This window comes from Halichoeres trimaculatus, unplaced genomic scaffold, assembly GCF_033239565.1.
Source record: "Halichoeres trimaculatus isolate MK-OKI-2021-1 unplaced genomic scaffold, fHalTri1.1 fHalTri1_scaffold_10, whole genome shotgun sequence".
NCBI classification, from domain to species: domain Eukaryota; kingdom Metazoa; phylum Chordata; class Actinopteri; order Labriformes; family Labridae; genus Halichoeres; species Halichoeres trimaculatus.
The window spans coordinates 20,761,514-20,780,800 of record NW_027437187.1 but is presented as its reverse complement, the minus strand read 5'-3'; the positions used below and the strand labels follow the sequence as shown (position 1 = coordinate 20,780,800).

Sequence of the window (19,287 nt, the reverse complement as noted above, 5' to 3'; positions counted from 1 at the left end):
TGAACTATTATCTCCTCGCTATCGATTAATTTAACTGCACTCATCCCAATCAACACATCTGCACGCCTGTGTTGCAGCGCGTGCGCTTTGTTTTACTAACAATAATAAAGTGATTTAGTCCTCTCTCCCAGCCGGAGCATGGGAAATCGTTAAGGATCCAGCTATTTGTGTGTGATCAGTAAATATTTAGTGCAGGCGACATCCTCTGTCTCGTCTTAATCGATACTGGTCCTGTTGGGCAGCGCTATTGTTGTGTGCATGCAGGCATAGAGAGCTTTTCTCCTCTGCCTGAAGGGAGAACCATAGTCCTCATCACGCGGAGGAAACTTTTCAACCCGGGAAATAAAACGTGCAGCACAAGACTTTTGTGGGCTTTAATAGCAGATCAATTGTGTTGGTGGAAAGATGTTTATGCGTGAAAGTGGGGCCAATTTTCCCACCAGCCGAGGTAAATGGTAGCTATTATGATTTAATAAATGTAAATACATATATGTATGTATACATAAACACTTTTTTTTCTCTGCATATGTATAATTATATGAAGACGGATTAATTAAAAAAACATTTTGTGTATTTAGTCCTTAATATGTTTTATTTGGATTATTACATCTGCACAATTTCAGTTTAATTAAATGAAAATTAATTAATAATAGCAATAATGACAATTATTGTCATTATGACATGTTTTGTTAACATTATTGTTTTTTATTATTTAAATGCAGCTTTGTTAACTGGAAATGTCTTAATTATTATTTTTTTCTTAACTTAATTTAAATTCTTGGTGTAATGCTTTAAATCTCAGCTTTTAATAGTCTTTTTTCAGTGGCCATATAATTTCTAATAAGCAGAATGTAATAAAGGCTGCTCGCCACCCTTACAGACAGGTGTCTGTGTGAGTGCACCCCTCCCTCTCTCCTCTGTAGCCCACACAAAGCAGCGGCGTGCGAGCGCGTTTTCAGCACATTACTGTAGGAGAGAAAAGGCGCACAGGATCTCTGCGCGCTCTGAAGCCTACTTATCATTTCCACAGCCCGTCTAATGTGATTCTGCTCGGACGACACGTCAACTTATATTTCCAATTTCTCGCCTCAACAACACATAACGTGAAGCAGTTGCTGCACGGTTTCGGCTCTCCAAAGTTTTTGCATGATCAGACATTTGCAGTTTTCCAATAAACAGCGTGTTTTTTGTGTTTGAACCCGTCTGTTGGAGAGGACGCTTTGCCAGGTTCAGTCTGAGCACTGTGTCGAAAAACAGAAGACTAAATATATTCTGAATAACAGAGAGAGAGAGAGACAGAAGATGCATCCCGCTACGGACGAATCAGCAGCATATGCATTTGGTAGGTTTATGAGAAGCCTCCTGCCTCATATCACTGTCAGCTCACTTTATGAATGACTATTTGCAAACTAGTTGGGCTTATTGTGGTCATTATATTTAGAGAAAAGGCGAACAGGATCGCGTGTTCAACGCGCACTGTAGAAATCTCGTATTTGTACGTTTCTATATGCTCTGTCTGCAGCAGACTGTTGTTACTACAGATGAGACTGATCGCTTATTTAATCTACATTTATTTAATGGTGTAAATTAAAGCAGGGCTGCTTTGATTTATCCTGAGAAAGTGTAAAAAATGTACTCACCGTGTGAAGCAAAACTGCACCCTCAGTACCTCGCGCAGTATTTTTATTTACAGACTCTCCATGTTCACGCGATCTGTAAATAAAACCGAGAAAATAGTCATGGAGACAAAATATAATTGGCTCATTTGTTTGAGAATAAAGACATAATTGGTCTAAATACCACCGCTGGGATCTGTCTGAAGTGGCGAAAAAGTAAATCCAACTTTGGCAACTGTCAAAGCTTCGCCGTCCAAGTCATGTACAGCGGAATTTAAACAAACAGTCATCAGTTTAAAATGGTGCTCGTTAGTTTGCTCGATGCGGGAGACGAGACTGAAGCAGTTTCCGTGTCGGATGGCTCCTCTAAATTGAATCTTATTGGGAGCAGAGAAACTTCATACGCTAGGGGGCACCCATATACTGTCATACATCCTGGGACAATGCATGCTGCTGCTGCTGCTTCTCATGCTGGTGCTCTGTGTAGACTCTGACTCTCAGCTCAGAGTTGAGGTTCATCTGTGTGCTGGAGTTTTACCTGAAGTTCAACTTCGATAGCCTCAGGATCGACAGTGAAGCCTCCGTTTGAATACAAGCCTCAACACTGATGAACAGTGCAGACTAACCCCGTTTAAAATACCCAGAATCCTTCTCTGAGTTTATTATCACATACAGTGTCTTTATTACAAGACGTTATAAAGTAAATGACCACAAACTATTGTTTATGAGGGAGTGTTTCTACTTTCATCCTAACCTGAATGTGAAGGGCATGCCATCTGACCTGGTGTGACATGTTGAAATGTGCTCCCTGTTTAAAGCTGTACACTCGGTTTAAGCGCTGACCACATGATGACACAGCTCTGACTTGTTGGACCCACGTTTGGCCTTTGTGACCTGTGCTGCTGCTGGTGGTGCTGCTGGGCTCTCTCTGTGGCCATGCAGGGGGATTAACCCACAAGATGTCAGGAGTCTATCATAACATTTTTACTGGAGGTGTGATGGTGGAGTGTGCTGGTATTATAAGAAGCGCTAGTACGTGTATCAGCTTGTGCAAATAAGGACAAACAATGTGGAAATGTGTGTTTTATTGTCTGATTCACCTGCTGGATGACCCCTTCATGGTCCATTGACCATATACGTTTTCATGTGCTGTTTTGGATACATATACCCAGATTCTTTTGCGTAATTCAAAATTAATGCATCCTGAATGACATAGTTTCTGCTCTTTTTATGTGTGGTCTTTATTTATAGCTTCAGAGATTACGATAAGGGCACAATAGATGGACAGTTTTATTATAATGAGCATAGATCAGGTCAGGGAGGTTCACGTGTGTTCTTTTTGGGTATTTCAGCTTCTTTCGAGGAAATACTGCGTGGAAAAAATACTCAAAGGCTTTCTTTTCTCTTCGAAGAAATTAATAATTTGTTATACTGCGCGTGCATGTGATAATAGTCTATATTCTGTGTGCATGGAGTGACTAGAAATGATTCCTCCTTTCCGGAAAACTCGTCTCCTTTTAGGACCAAGCGGCCCTCTCGACCTCCATGCTGGCTCTGGCAAGGTACCAAGTAGCACAAGTGCCGACTAGCCAATGGGGTTGAGGGGGAGGTCCCTGAGCTCTGACCAGTCAAACACACTCTCCTTCCTTATATGGCAGCAGATCTCCATGGTAACGTGTGCTAAGTTGCAGCAGTCGTGTCAAAGTTCACTATATAGAGAGCTCAGTGAGCTGATCAGAGAGAAAGCATTCTGCCAGCCCGGCTCCTACCAATCGCAAATCACTTCCTAACCTCCGCCTTTTTAACATATTTGATCACTTTGATTCCGCACTCCTTTTTCCGATTATTTTTCAGTCCACGGAGGAGGTTTTGTAGGTTGTGATCTCTGTTTTTTGTTTTTTTGTTTTAGTGCTTTCGCTTTTTTGCTGGGGAGAGTTGTCTTCATATTCCAGCCTCTCAAAACATTGGCTCCAGCCGCGCGCTTGCTGGCGCTGTATACCTCAGAGGAAGAAAAGGAAGAAGACGCGATTTTTTTTACCCAGTTGGTGATTTTCTTCAAGACTTGAGCTGGAACTTGATAGTAGCTGCTACAGTGTGCTCACCAATTGTTTCATGCTGCTGCAGGCTTGCTCTCTCCAACCTGCTCCATCCTCCTCTGAATAGTCCATGCTACCTCGTCTGGGTATTTGAATATTTAGCCTGTCTTTTCCCATTGATGGCAGTGCTGGATGGCTGACTGTAAGCGCCCCTGGACTTGGCCTTTAAGCGCAAGGCAGCGACTCAGCTCGCCATCGCATCAGTTTTGAAAACGTGCTTCGCAGCGTCTCCAGCAGCAATAAATCGACAGTTTTCGGGAGTGGATTCAACGTAGGCTAGATTTGACATTTTGTGTCACAGTTTGCCGCGTTTCCCAGAGACATTCTCCATCGCGACAGCAAAACGGCAGACAAAAAGTTTCTTTACGTTGACTGATAGATATGGCAATGGTAGTGTGGAGAGGCTCCCAGGACGATGTGGCTGACACCCAAGGCACCCTCTCCTCGCAGACCCAAGGAGGACTATCTCTTCCCACCCCTCAACCAGGCCAGTTGGGTCTGACAGCCTCTCAGGTCGCCCCTCCGACCCCACAGACGCCGGTCCAAGGACCCCCGAACAACACACAATCCACGCCGACGAACCAGACGTCGCAGCAGTCGGAGAAGCAGCCGCAGCACATTGAGTGTGTGGTGTGTGGGGATAAATCCAGTGGTAAACACTATGGCCAGTTTACTTGCGAGGGGTGCAAAAGCTTCTTCAAACGGAGCGTACGACGGAACCTCACTTACACATGCCGTGCCAACAGGAATTGTCCAATCGACCAACACCACCGCAATCAGTGTCAGTACTGCCGCCTCAAAAAATGCCTTAAAGTCGGCATGAGACGGGAAGGTATTGGGACTTTCTGTTTTCTTATCCTTCTGTGTGTTTGTGCGTTTTATTGTTTTACACATGAAACCATAATATGTCGCCTCCCAAACATGGGCTGCTGTTCTCTCCCCCCGACTGCTCCCTGCTCGGCTGTGCGGCTGCAGAGCGCCATGGAGCGGCTCTCTGCTGTGCAGGAGACGGGGCTCGCCGGAGCTTCCTTTTTTAAGCGCTGCGTTATTGTAAACAGCTACAGCGCGTTACAGCTCTGCATTTCATAAATAACACCGAACCGATGATCAGGCTACATCTATCGAAAATATATTTAGCTGTGATACATCTGTGATACAATACAGCCTCCTGCGCTATTATGGCGAGTATCGAATTAAGAGATAGCGTGTTCAGGCTACATCTCCCATCCAGTCCGCATGTCTTCTTCAGCGGGTCTAAACCCGGACTTCAGCCAGAATTAGGCTCACAAAGACTTCATATAAACGGAAGAATTTCTCTGAATATTGTTGAAGAAATAGGCCTGCATGTAGGGTAAAGGGAGATGAATTGCTAAGTAGGTTAAGGGTTAAACATGCAAGGTCTCCCTTGCCCTCTTTGTGTTCCTTCACAGCCAGCTCATGTTGCTGTTGCCGAATAACATCATTTTAAAGCTAGACATAAGCATGGCGTGTGTTCAATGTGTTTCAAAGCGCTTCTCTGCTGTTTTACACATGAGTATTCTCACCACAGCCTCATTGGGAGCAATGTAATAGTATTTTTAAACTGCAATAACATAATGTGTGTGTGTGACTGTGTGTGTGACTGGGTGACTGTGTGTGTGTGTTTTGATGCTGTGTGTCACATATTCCCTCCAGCGTTTGATTGATGGCTCAGAATATTTAATCTAATATTTGCCAGCATGCTCTTTGTGATTCTGTGATGGTTGTAGAATTCAGGCTTCAATATCTGTAGTTTCTCTTTTTACTGCAGCCGTGCAAAGGGGACGGGTGCCACCCACACAGCCACACCACGGTCAGTTCGCCTTGACAAATGGAGACCCACTGCACTGCCATTCCTACTTATCCGGATATATCTCTCTTCTGCTGAGAGCGGAGCCCTACCCGACGTCCCGGTATGGCAGCCAATGCATGCAGCCCAACAACATCATGGGCATCGAGAACATTTGTGAACTAGCAGCCAGGATGCTGTTCAGCGCCGTGGAGTGGGCCAGGAATATTCCCTTCTTTCCAGACCTGCAGATCACAGACCAGGTGGCTCTGCTGAGGTTGACGTGGAGTGAGTTATTTGTGCTGAACGCGGCGCAGTGCTCCATGCCCCTGCATGTGGCTCCTCTCCTGGCAGCGGCTGGCCTGCACGCCTCCCCCATGTCCGCGGACAGAGTGGTGGCCTTTATGGACCACATTAGGATCTTCCAGGAACAAGTGGAGAAGCTCAAAGCTTTGCACGTTGACTCTGCTGAATATAGCTGCTTAAAGGCAATTGTGCTCTTCACCACAGGTAAGACAAAAGACGAGCACACTCCAAGTTCAGTGAATGCACCCTCACATGCACACTGACACTAGCTGAATCAACCCTGACCTAAATAGTTATCTGCACTGGCTGGAGGTTGTTGCTTGTGTTAGGGGAAAACACCCTGCTTAAATGCTCAACTAAATGCTGCCCACACGGTCTCGTGCTGTGGGCAAATAATTAAAAAATCACCTGACTGATCAACTGATTTATCTGATACGTTTAGAAGAATACACTTGATATCTCAGCACGAGACAGCAGCACGGGATTTTAAAAATAAAATGACAGCAACAGCAGAGGAAAGTACAGCAACATGTAAACACTTTGGACTCAGATAATTCTCCTTAATTCATAGCAATTGTCCAAAGCGAGATTTACACACACTTTTCAAGTGTCCAAGCCTGCACACGGATTGCTACTCTTTGATTATTTTTTTCCTGCCATGTATCAGTGTATGTAAAGCCCACGTCTTGTTTGTAGGGATGACAGATATAAATGATGCTAGGCTCCGAGGGGGAGGGGAGAAGAAAAAAAAAAAGAGACAAGCCTAATGTGCCATTTGCGCACTGTAAAAGCAAAGCGCAGGTTCCAACGCTCCTCTTGTCATTTAGAGGACACACATGTCCAAGAAAAAGCCCGAGTACTAACCATACATACCCTGTAATAGCAAATATGTCAGAACAACAATACTGTGTCAGATATGGGCCCTTTGAGCAATGACAGGAGGGGCGGCTTTCATTTTTATTTGCAGAAATATCATCTGCGCCAAAAGTGGAATTTAAGGCGTCTGCCAAAACCAGGTCATGACCCAAAGTTCGCTGCTATTTAGTTACATTAGCTGCTGAATTGTGGATAAAAAATAGTGTTGAAGAGATTTACAAGGTTTCACCATGGAGTGAATGTCTCAAACATGACACCACACCTGCAAGCAAGCAGCCTCTGGATCCCCTTTAGCTTTCACAGAACACCATTGTTATGGTTAGCCTCTTCTGCAAGATAAATCACATTACAGGTGATTGAATTTTATTTCAGAGCCACCAGGTTCTGAGTTGTCTCCGTCATACGGGAGTCCTGAGGCTTGAACCTAAGTTCTGGGGCTGGTGTTGGAATGACACGCCTCCTGCTACTTAGGTGGTTTTGGTTGTTGTCATGCATAAACTTTACAAACTTAACCAACGCGCGTACAAGCGTTGTTTTGGCACATAATCAGCAGACGCCCACACGCAGCAGCACAGATAGTGATTATGCGTCTCTGGTGGTGTAGTATGACGGCAGCTCCGTAGGCTATGGGCCTTTTTTTCCAAGCTAAATCTCTGCTCACTAAAGGTCAGTAGGTCTCCCTGTCTTTCCCTCTCTCCCTCCCTCCCCCTCCTCTCCTTCTCTCCTACTCGCTCTGCCTCTCACTGTGAAAGACAGGCCCCGGTTTAAAACACAGGCTTTGGCTATGAATATGCTTAATTATTTAGCTCACTTTTAAGTGGCTTTATCGAGGGAAATAAGCGGGTTGTAATGGCGATAAAATGAGGAAGATGGTGGGGAAGCTACGCTCATATTTCCATCTGCTTGTTGACTGTTGGGAAAACATGAACTGAAATTTAGTTTATATAATCTTTATTTTCATTATTTCTAAATAAAAAATATTTTTCTAAAATTAAATGTAATTTATATATTTTAAGGCAGTATACGCTGCCAAAACAGTGCGGAACTATATTTTTTAAAGCGGTGTGTGATTTTTATTTGCCTTGCGTAATGTTTCTATAATAAATGCAAGTTGTTATTCAGTAATTCTCCTTTTAAAAAAGAAATATGTGCACTATTTTTTTCTCGAAAATTTCCCCGAGACTAACAAACCGAACTTTACATTACAACTGTAATAATTTCCTAAAATCATGTCTTTTCTAAAAACCTCTGACAGGCTGTGAGTTGTCACCAGTAAATCACCACAGAGTAGGAAAACCCTCCTCGTGAGAGAAACACTTTATTAATGTTTATTTGCTTTCCCCCCCTCCCAGATGCTTGCGGCCTCTCAGATGTGGCCCATGTGGAAAGTTTGCAGGAGAAGTCCCAGTGCGCCCTGGAGGAATATGTCCGGAGCCAGTACCCCAACCAGCCCACACGCTTTGGGAAGTTGTTACTCCGCTTGCCTTCCCTCCGCACAGTCTCTTCCTCGGTCATAGAACAGTTATTTTTCGTCCGATTGGTAGGTAAAACCCCCATTGAAACTCTCATCAGGGATATGTTGCTGTCGGGGAGCAGTTTTAACTGGCCTTACATGTCAATTCAGTAAACCAAGAAGGAGACGAACAAACAAAAGGTGGGGCTGGGGAGGGGAGGAGGAGGAGGAGGAGAAGGAGGGGGGACTGCGAGACTACAATGATTATAGCTGCTTTTGTGGAAGGAATAAAAAAAAGCAACCGGCTGTTACATGGGGCTGGCTTTCATGAAGAAAGACATTGACGTAAATGACTGTGAATTCCCCCCCAATACTCCCCAAAAATTGAGACATGCACTGAACTTTCAAAATGGCAGAAACAAGCTCCCAGAACAACCTGCTTCGATTCATTTTTTTAATGAAAGAAGAAAACGAGGGGAAAAGGAGGGGATTTTTTTGTTGATCCTTGTAAGGAAAATTTAAGTATTAAGTGCATTTAAAAATGATAATTTGGGTTTAAAAAGAAAAAAAAACTGGAGAAAAGAAAAAAAACAGAACGTGAATTTTTCTTTTCTCAAACTGACTTGTCCTGTGTCCATGTATAGCTGTGTTTTGTACTTTCTTTGTTCCTCCTTTCTGGTTCCAAACCGGCCTATGTGATTTCTGTAGTACAGGTGGTGTTATTTTCTAAGACAATGATTTTATTTTGAAAAGGTGAATAACGTTTCAAAAAACGTTCTAAAGAGAATTAAAACCACAGCAATAGGAGTATAGGCTTATAAACTAGGCTTAATGCTGCAAGCGCACTTATATCGTTAGGACGACCAACACCATGAGGGAGGATTTCCGAGTTCATGTTCAACTTTATGACCCAGCCAGAACATTTCATCATTTCTTTAATGACGTTACTTCGCAAATTAATGGATGGAAAGTCTTCCCATTTCATCTAGATTGTATATGAAGAAGAAGTCCCCCAATTCGATACAATAGAAATAAAATCCAACAAGTTGCCTGCTGTTGCTCTCGGTGCGTGAAATATGCACGTGAGAGCGTTTGCAGTGATCCAAGCTGCACTGAAACCACACCTGACTTCTTAACAAAAACCTGGTGAGGTCAAGGGTCATAAAAGTTTGAAGCCTAGCTGGAGTAGTGTTTAATAGCAGTATTATTAAAGCGTCCCTGACATGTCACCCTTTATTCACTTCAAGCATTAAGTGCCTGACAAGCATGATGTGATTTCTTCTCCAAACGTTGTTAAAGTGGGCCTGTACAACATTTTTTGGGGGGGAACAACACAATTAGAAATGAAACTCCAGTCGTGTTATTTCACGTGACAGACGCTGATCAGAGGCAGTATTGTTGTAAATATAGGTCAATTCATTTTCAGCGAGTTTTTTCCTTTATACAAAGTATATGTGATTAAGAAAAATCTGTGGTTGCCATTTTTTTCTCTCGGTAATACAACGTCTTCAAAATTGAGTGGCAGACTTAGCTAGTAGCACTGAAGGTTCTGTTTTTAATGTATATACATATTACTACAAATGTTTTCTTTTTCATGTATATTTAGACTGTGAATGCATGGCCACAGGTCGCTAACCTATTTTACCTTTGATATATAAATGTAAATGTTTTCTCTCTCTCTTTTTTGACTGTATAGATATAATCTGTGCATTCAGTACACTAGCCCTTGTATTTAAAGAAACAAAAAAAGAAAAGAAACGAGCGTTCATTATTAGGCTACAGACTTAAACAGGGTGAGCAGGTTTGGGAAAAAAAGGAGTTGATATTTTAACTTTAGTGTTATTGCTCCTTTTGCTCTTTGACAGGTGCCGTTGTGGTGTGCGCGCGCGTGCGCGAGAGCGAATGTGTGCGTGCGTGTATTTGGAAGCTAGCAATTTCGTCCTTGTTTTTGAGGCTTTTCTTCGCCACACACAGAAACAGCACGCTGTGGTTGAATTAAAAGGGATCACTGATTGAACACTGATCTTTGGCTGTGCGGAGCCACATATGGACCAGAGAATGATACATGATTGTAATTATGAACAGTTTAAACTGACCCACGTTTTTATATAAATATATAAAAATATATGACTGCAGGGTATTGATAACGTATAGATACTTTTTTTATGATTATTATTATTATTATTAATTGCAAGTGATATATGTGAGTGTGTGTGAAAGTTTATAGTTGAACACAATTCTTGTTTGTTTGTGTTAGCTTATTGTAAACAAGCATTCTGCTGTAAATTTGTTCTTGGTATTAAATTATAATTTATGAATTTGAAAACAAAAGTTTTCCATGTTTTTATTTTAAACTTCGCCAACGTGCGTGTGAACTTGTGTTTGTGTTTGTGTGATAAGAGGGTGGGGGGAAAGGATGGAGTCAATTTGCTGTGGCAGGATGTTGCCCTTTCGCCCCACGAAAGTGATTAATGAATTACAAAATAATTCATCTATCAGCCAACAGGCTAGCACGTTCTGTCTAGAGGTTAAGATTATTTTCCAGAAAAACGCCGACCACGAGTGTGTTAAACTTTAAAAACAGACAAAACAGCTGCACCAAGGCGCCCTGCCTCATCAGATAATAATATTTCGTAACAGCAGACCCCCTCCCCCTCATTCAGACATGGACCTCAAGGTGCAGAAATACTCAACTCAGCAACCCCACCGCTGTATGCGCAATGAGCCTCACCTTCATGCTCACATAAATATTAATAATATGAATTCATCACCGATATTAGCATTCAAATAATATAAATACTAATAACGAGTAAATATTTCAAAAGATACACCTCAACTATATGGGGAAAATACGTTATTTTCTGGTATTACTTCATCCTCTCTGCGGTTTTATGCTTTCATCTCCTTCAGAAGTTGCTATATGCAACCCTGCAAATATTCTTATATTCCAAATATTCTTTTTCTTCTTTAGTTCAAAGTGTGTGAAGAAACAAGAAGTGTATGTGATGGGTTCAAATGCCATTTTTTTCCGTGCGTGCCATTGTGCTGCTGTAAACCTTTGACCCAACAGTAATTATTAGTAGTATTGGCTTAGTTGAGGGTTAGGCCTGAAATAGAATCAGCCTTGTTGTATAGAAGCTTAATCAGGATGGTAAGGAAGCCAACTTCACCACGCTTTCTGCTTTTACTGCTGCTGTAAGTGTTTGCTGTGCGGTTCTGTTGCTGCTGGTGATGATGAAAATGATGATTATGATGTGATGCTGATGCTCTTTTATCCTCGGCTTCGTGCTGAAACCGCTATTTATCCAAACAGTGATGCTTTTACTGGCTGTCCGAGCAAACTGTGTCCAAGGGTTTATCTCACAGAGTACCATAATAGTGTTAATACTAATTAAAAGTGGGCATCACACTGTGCCCAGTATACTCAGTGCTACGATATGTTTCAAAGAATGTAAGACTTTCACAGTAAAAAAACGCTCCATTCTTTAAAATAACTGCCCAAGATAGGCTGAAACTGACTGAAAATTACCCAGAAATCATGAGCTTCAGCTCGAGTTTGGGCAGCTCGGGTCGGGCTGATTTTACTTGACAGGGCGTGATGTAAAGCTTAACTGTAATAATTTGTTCTTCTGTTCATTTATTAGCATTGTACAAGAGAAAAACTAATGAGGTGTAACTTGCCGCGACGTCACTTTTATTTACGTCTGTGTGACGTGAGAACTGTTTGACACCCGAGCCAGTAGCCTTACAACCCCCTAAAAATCCAAAGTGCATGTGTGTGTTTATGTGTGTGTTTGTGTGTAGAGGAGTCAGTGCTGCTGGTTGACGTTTGTTTGGGTTTTACACGCTGAAGCTGAGAACTGATTCGGGGCTCACAGGCTATTAGAGAGGCTATTTGTTTAATAAGATAAGAATATGGTGTGTCTCACTCTCACACACAAACACACACATTTCAGCAACAAATATGCACTTTTTTGCACCTTCGCGCCATCACTTTGACAAATTAGCCATACAGCATGCGCTTTATTGCAGATACAGGTTAAAGCACAACAGCTCATTTACAATGTAGGCGAAACGCAAAGCAAGATGGGGCACCTGTTCCTTCTCATGGTACGCTTTGAAGCAAAAACATACCATCAACGGCACTAAGCCTGTTTTAATTTTTCCCTCCTACAAAACGGCAAAAGTGAATCTAATTCTCGATTTCAGAGAGTTTTTGTCCCTATTTTTCAACATTTTTCCTCAAAGACTGGTTTCTTTATCTTCTATCACTAAAACACACTGCCTCTCACGCCTACTTAGAGCGCCGGGCTCCATGCTTTCTGCCTATAAATGTAAGAAAATTGTGCCATCTACCCGCTATCCCTGGAACTGTAGCTCGCAGACCTCGGAGACCTCGGCTCCCTTTAACACAAAGGGAGAAAAGGGGACCAGCGCTGCACGCAGGCGCCTCCTCAAACAAGCAAGACAACAGCTGCCGGCTGCTATTAGGCTGTAACTTTACATGAAATGTATGTTTTAAGCACCTGTCATCCACCTTGCATCCCACTGCGCCTGTCTGTCTGTCTGTCTCCCTCTGACCGTCTGTCTGTCTCCCTGTGTGTGTGTGTGTGTGTGTGTGTGTGTGTGTGTGTGTGTGTGTGTGTGTGTGTGTGTGTGTGTGTGTGTGTGTGTGTGTGTGTGTGTGTGTGTGTGTGAAGTGAAGGTAGGAGGTTAGTGTGCGGCCACAGGCCACCTCTGCCTGGAGGAGTAGTGTGATGTAGTTTGTTTCAAATGTGATCAGAGGAAGAGGGGTTTGTTTATGTGAAGACAGAAGTTTAGCTGAAGGTTTTTTTTATTCAAATTCTACAAAACAAAAGAGATAACACTAGTTTCTATTTCTAAATTGTTATGCACGACCCAGGGCTCTAATTTCTGACGCAGATTAAACTTAATAGTGCCAAGTTGTTGACAAAATCAGAGCTTTGTGGTCTCTTGCTATTGGGTTTGAGTGAGTTTGGAGACTTTTGAGGAAAAAAAAATATGAAACATGCACCTAACACGTCTATCGACCTCCGCTGTTCATGTAGTGTACACAACAATAAACGAAAGGCACTGATCAGTTCAGCGCCTTTAAAGCAGGATATAACTCTGCATTAATCGAACAGTCCAAACTTTCCTTTTCAATTATTTTTCATTTGGTCTATGTCAGAAAAGAGAAACTTAAAAATCAGGAAGGAGGGCCAATCAGCACTAAGAAGGCAAAGTTCCCTAGGAAAAAATACGAAACGAAAAAAAGTAGTGCCAGACTTTGCAAAGGGGTGCAGCGCTTTGTGGTGATATAAATAGAGGGGAGATAAAGAAACTGCAGTGTTAAGCAGGAGTGTGAATATACCCCACGTTGAATTTTTCCCCCATTTTTGGAAGGCTTTTTTTTTTTTTTCGTTTTCTTTTAACCCAAAGCGCGGGAGCCTTTTAATGCCAGTGGAGCAGCCCATATTTCCAATGATAGCTTGAATATTGTATGCCAAACAAATCAAATCACAAAAGCACTGTTTGGACACAGAGAAAGCATGACTGGCGCTTATAGCTTGTCATATTTTTAAAAAGTACATACAGGCAAAAAAAGGACCAAACTGCCACGGAGAATCGGTCAAGTGGGCAGAAATCAAACCTACCCAGTGGTTTAAAGCAGACAGCCACAGACGGCACCTTTTTAAACCCGCAGTTTGATTTGTCTTAATGTCTGTGATCACACAGTCACAGAGAGAAGAGAGAAAGAGCGGGGAGGACGGGCACTAGCGCCAAGCCAGAGACCACAAACACTCTCCTGGATATTAAACGGCCCCCTACGCCTCCCAAACCTCTCACGCATTATTTCATCAGAGCTACTTCATAGGTATTGGTCGATACGGGCCTACATCTTGTATTGATTTGTTACTTGGGGTACATAGATACTTTATTAAGATCCCCATTAGGTGCACCGCAGTGATTGTCAGGCTTCCAGGGGTCGCAGTATTAATGTTACAGGCGCGTCACTCTCAAGTCGTTTGGAGAAGGAGCCTGAATGTGACTACAAGTCAGCTTTTACGCACGCATTAAGTTAGAGAGCACGTGCGATTTCGAGGCCCTTGCTGTGTGCCTGTGTGTGTTTGTGTGTGTGTCTGTGTGACTGAGACGCGGCTCAATAAGTAAGCTTAATCTCCACAACGCCAATTGCGCATGCCTGTTTGCTCAACCCCTTATTTTGTGAGTGTGCTCAAAGGTACCTGCGTACGTGTGCGTAATCAGAGCACATGACGTTGATAGAGATGATGGCGCTGTGATGATGTTTACATCACAAAACAAACAAACAAACAAAAAAAAACAAAAACAGAAATTTGTATTGATGATTCTTATGTTGATGGAAGTTGTTGCCTAAACTGTTCAAATAAGTGTAAAATTTTCACCATACATTAGGCGTTCAGCCCTGCCATGCTTCGCACGCCTGGTTTTGCCCTCACGCGCAGCTCATGGTGATGTTTTCTGCTTTCCTTCCTGTAAATTCTTTTTACAGACAATCGGGTGTGAGTGTGTATCAGGCTGTCTGTCTGTGCGTGGGGGTGCATGCGTGTGTGTGTGCCGAAACTTCAAACACGCACTTGGCAAAGCTGCTCCAAACTGTGAAATTAATTTGGCGTAATTTTGCTCCATGCTGGTGGTACACTGAAGGTGCTTTAACAAAAAAGAAAAAAAGAATCTCACACCCTGAGCGTTATGTCTCGTCTAGTCTCCATCACCACCATCAGCACTCTTATTATCATCACCATCCTTTTCACCACCAACACAAAGAACAACAAGCCCATACGGTCACATATTCTACAGGTGAAAAGGTGGATAAAATTAATTCTAACATTTCCTGGAAATTGCCCTGAAAAAGGTTTATTTATCATTCACCTTTTCTTTCAGTTTGCATTTAAACCATCATCCCTTCAGAACTTCTCCATCAAAAGCAAAGCCCCGAGAAGCATTCTTTATTTTCGCTGGAGAGGGTGATTTTTGTTGATGCGCTCCTCGATGCAGTGAAAAACTCAAACAGCGCGCCTGGTATTTTTAAATAACAGAGCTTATTGAGGAACTCGCCTGGAACTCGGAACGAACAGAAGACGTAGAAAACAAACGGCACGCACACAGTTAAATCTGCACTTGTGTACGCATGTAACCAAATTTTTACGCATAGTTCATTTTTGGGTTTAAGTAAAGAATAACTACTTCGTTTCTTTATTTTGTTTTTATCAAATAATTGGCCTTCATAAAAAACAAAAGTGCAAAAATTGGGACTCAAAAAGAAAAAAAGATATAGAAAACTCAATTGTTGACCCAACATCAAGCCGCCACCCACTCACACCTCCTGTATGCTGGATTTTGTATCACAATTTCTTTCTCCCCACCACAGTTATTTTGCGGTAAAATCCTTATACATTTTTCTCCGTACATAGACATTCAGACTTGCATTTTAAAGACAGGAAGTGTTGACTGAGTGTTTGACTCTTTTCCTGCACCTTTTTATGGAATGGACACCCCGCACAAAGACGCCTCAGCTCGTTTGATAAGGCTCTCCTTTTTTTCTGTCCCGGGGACCCACATCTGACATTTCCCTCGACTTGCTGAAATTTTCACATACTGCCCATAAACTGCAGATAGCAGCAGAGAAGCAGCGATCCGGGATCAACATCACCAAATTCAAACATCCCGTAAACGCGCAGCAGCAAACCAATCCTGACCTGCCAGGGAAATTCAATGACTCCTCCGATTGTTCTGAGGACCCTGTTTAGCTCCCTCTGTGACCCCCCGACGTCTCGGGACCGCAGATTGGGAACTAGTGGACATGTTTGACTGTGATAATTTTGTTGCGGTGAAATGACAGTATACTTCTCAAGTTGCTCCCCCTCTTCCATCCTCGTCCTCCTCCTCCCCCTTGCCCGCTGACCCCCGCAGGTCCGGGCCCCGCTCCGGGACCCCCTGCACTAATGAACAGCAATAACACACAGGACTGCTGGCCGCCAAAAGACAGCAGCGTGCAGGCTGTTGTCAGAGCTGGCTATACACACAGAAACCGGTCAACCTTATGAGAGGACAAATCTTCACGGAGGGTCTCAGCAGCAGGAGAAGGAGAGGGTAAAAAAAGGGAAACTGTAAAGGCAAAGCTGTCCGCTGCAGCAAGATGGCGCTGTTCAGCATGTTTCACCTCAGCCTGCTCCGCTGCTGAACCCTCTCACATGGGAGAAACCTTTATAAGGGTTGTTCTTTATTAAAAGTGCGATTCTTAGATAGTAAAAAATAAAACGCACACATGTTTGATAGATAAAAACATTGCAGATCAGCTGTGAGACGGCCTGAGCTGAGGACTTAAGCCTCGTTACTGGCAGTTTAAATTGATATCTCACGCGCACAGTGTTAAAAAAAAAGACGAAATAAACTTTCCTAATTAATTAGCTATGATCGATAATTTTTGTTTTTATGGAAGTAAACATTATGTAACAAAAAAAATATTTCAAACAGTTTTTGCTCCGATGATAAAGTTCAATTTATGATCATAATAAGCTGCAAAGAGCCACGAGGTGCTGCCTTCAGGGCCCTCTTTACTGATCATAGTTCGATTACTTACTGTCTTTTTTCTTTCTTTTCCTTTTTTCCAAGTTCTTTTTACATTTTTTTTTTAATTTTAATTTTAATTTTTGAAAACTGAACCAATCTGGTTTTGTGATTTTTCCCTCTTTCTTTATGATGACTATGTAGACAGGCAATGTCTTATTTTCTTGAACCTCAAGCTGTTTTTTTTTTTCTTCAATTTTTTTTTCTCTCACGAATCCTTAATTTGAATCAAAAATCGGACTTCCTCCCACATCACAGGGTTTCAGCGTTTGTCTCGGATTGGTTGCATCTTTTACAAACGAGGCTCGTTTGGTTTTAAAATATTTCTTTGCGGGAAAAAAACAGTTTTTTTTCATCAAATGTTGTGAAATGTCTGTTTTACGAGGCAGCCTGTTCTCTCCGTTGGAGCCTGTAAAAAAATGATATTCACTGTTTTAATAATCTGCTAATAAGTGCGATGATTATTCTGAAACCCTGATGTCAAAATATTTTTCCCCACACTCGTTTGGCGATGTCTGTTTTTTTTTCTTTTTCCTGTGATCGAGAATTAAATGGACAAACACTCCAATAGACTATATGTACTCTACATGAAGACTTAAATGTGTGTTTTTGTTGTTGGTCGATTTGCTCGTTGACCAGTTTTCGTTTTCCTGAATTGAAAATATGTTATTCTTAAAAATTGAGGACTTACACTCTCTTAAACTGTCCCAGTGAATATATGATGATACCTTCTTTAGCTGAAAATCCTAATCAAAGAAAGCTGAAACGAATCTCCTTTATTGAAGTCACAATTCTGAAGAACCAGGTTTAATAATTATTATATTAATGATGACAAATATTGTCAATAACTACAACAGGGATCGTGGAGTGCACACGATGGCTTTCTGTGATAACTTGACTCCAGGTTTTAGGTTGTAGCTACATCTTAAATACTCTGTTAAATGACATTTTAAAAGCACGTGATTAAGCAAGTTTTAAATCGTCGCAGAAAACTTTCTCTGCCTGGATACAGTTTGTGTACAGCAGGTTGGGACTGATGCTGCAGCCGTTGCATGATGCTCGCATGTTGAGGACTCTGCACGAGCTCCCTGGAGCCTTGGCCAGTCCTCCAAACTTTACAGCTATGTGTAAACAAGTTGTCAGTTTGGCAATAAGCTTCTTTACGACTTACTGGAAGGAAAATTCAATCTCCCCAGCTTGGATTAGGCAGACCACTTCTCTCTCTACTTCTTCTTCGTCTTTTTTCCTGCTCCCTTGTCATTGGTGGGGCTGGACTTTGGTGGACAATAATGCGGCAATTGTTGATGCTTTGTGACCCATAAAATTTGAGGGTGGCTATTCTGGCTTTGGTATGTAATTATGCAAAACACTTTGCATAAAGACTTGCCATCCGATCTAATGATAGAGCCTGCAGTCTCATTTCCAGAGAGGGAGGCTCCTGCAGACCCTGCACTCCCAGTGACGGAGGAAGAGCTGCCACAATAAAAGCACGACCAACTGCACATAAGAGCACGTGCTTTTGTTCAGGTAATTTTGTTGTGGTATGGATGTTTATAATTCAACAACAATGAAGAGTGTGTTTAAATGGAACTGCTACTTACAGTTTGTGTGTGTTTTTGCAAATCATCTGTGTTCATCATGTAATCAGACAATGATGTACATTTACATTTGAACACCACTTTGAAGGCTTTTCTTTTCTCTTTCATTTTTTTTTTAAAAATTGTAATGAACTCAGGCCTGTATTTTTTTTAAGTTCTGCCTTCAAATGATCAGAAAAAAATCAGAGGTGCAACCTTAAGGAGGGAGTCAAACTTCTAGTTTATTGCTGATAAAACTACATTCCATGGATCACAGTAGATTTCCTCTGGCACTGGAAAGGATGAATAAAGTTTTTTTCCATTAATGCCTTGACTAACTTTTGAATGATTTTGTGGTGATTTTTGTGAAATAAATCAGAAAAAATGCAACACAAATATCTCTTATATCTGTGATATTTTGTGTGATTTTGCAGCTGTTTGTTAAGAGACTGTAGCCTGCCTGTCTTTGAGGTGTGCACTATATGCGAGGCTCTGTGTGTATGCACATAATAAACACTGGTGCTGCCTGATAGAGGTGTGAATCTGAGAGCTTTTCTACCAAATGAAGTGCCAGCAGAGAGAGAAATAAAGAGATCTGCAGCTGTCAGGGGTCAGTCAGGCAGAGATTGCTTCTAGAGATCTTTTGAAAAAATCACACGTTTGAAGGCTTAGTGCTTTGCTGTCTTCGCATTTCAAGCTCAGATCAGTGGAATGAGAAAAAAAAAGGAGAACATGGGTTGGAGAATTGTGATGTTGGGATGGACACGGGAGGACGAGTGCTTTTTGGAAGGCAAGAGAGACGAGCCTTTTACCTGATCCTTTAGAGGAGGGAGGCGAGCCCAAGTTTTTGTTCTTACATTAAAACATGTATCACACAATTAAAGCAACAGTGTCTCTAATGTCTGACTGTCTGTGTGTGAGACTGTGTGTGAGGAACACACAA

At 42.1% G+C, this 19,287-nt stretch overlaps 1 protein-coding gene across 2 annotated transcripts; it reads left to right on the top strand.

Annotated features, from left to right (window-relative positions):
* Nucleotides 1-3,306: 3,306 nt before the first annotated feature.
* On the top strand, nt 3,307-18,477 carry nr2f2 (nuclear receptor subfamily 2, group F, member 2). Of its 2 annotated transcripts, none has more exons than XM_074677654.1 (3): nt 3,307-4,544; nt 5,484-6,029; nt 8,054-18,477. In XM_074677654.1, the coding sequence occupies exons 1-3, from the start codon at nt 4,094-4,096 to the stop codon at nt 8,326-8,328; spliced, it is 1,272 nt and encodes a 423-aa protein (XP_074533755.1). In that variant the 5' UTR covers nt 3,307-4,093; the 3' UTR covers nt 8,329-18,477. The 2 variants fall into 2 exon arrangements, with proteins under 2 accessions (XP_074533755.1, XP_074533756.1); XM_074677655.1 differs by having other exon boundaries at nt 3,316-4,544; nt 5,502-6,029.
* Nucleotides 18,478-19,287: the final 810 nt, after the last annotated feature.

Bases quoted from the DNA above. Each gene is read 5' to 3' on its own strand.
- nr2f2 (XM_074677654.1), top strand. From the start codon at position 4,094: ATGGCAATGGTAGTGTGGAGAGGCTCCCAGGACGATGTGGCTGACACC. The intron at 4,545-5,483 runs GTATTGGGACTT...CAATATCTGTAG, and splicing joins AGTCGGCATGAGACGGGAAG to TTTCTCTTTTTACTGCAGCC. The intron at 6,030-8,053 runs GTAAGACAAAAG...CCCCCCTCCCAG, and splicing joins AATTGTGCTCTTCACCACAG to ATGCTTGCGGCCTCTCAGAT.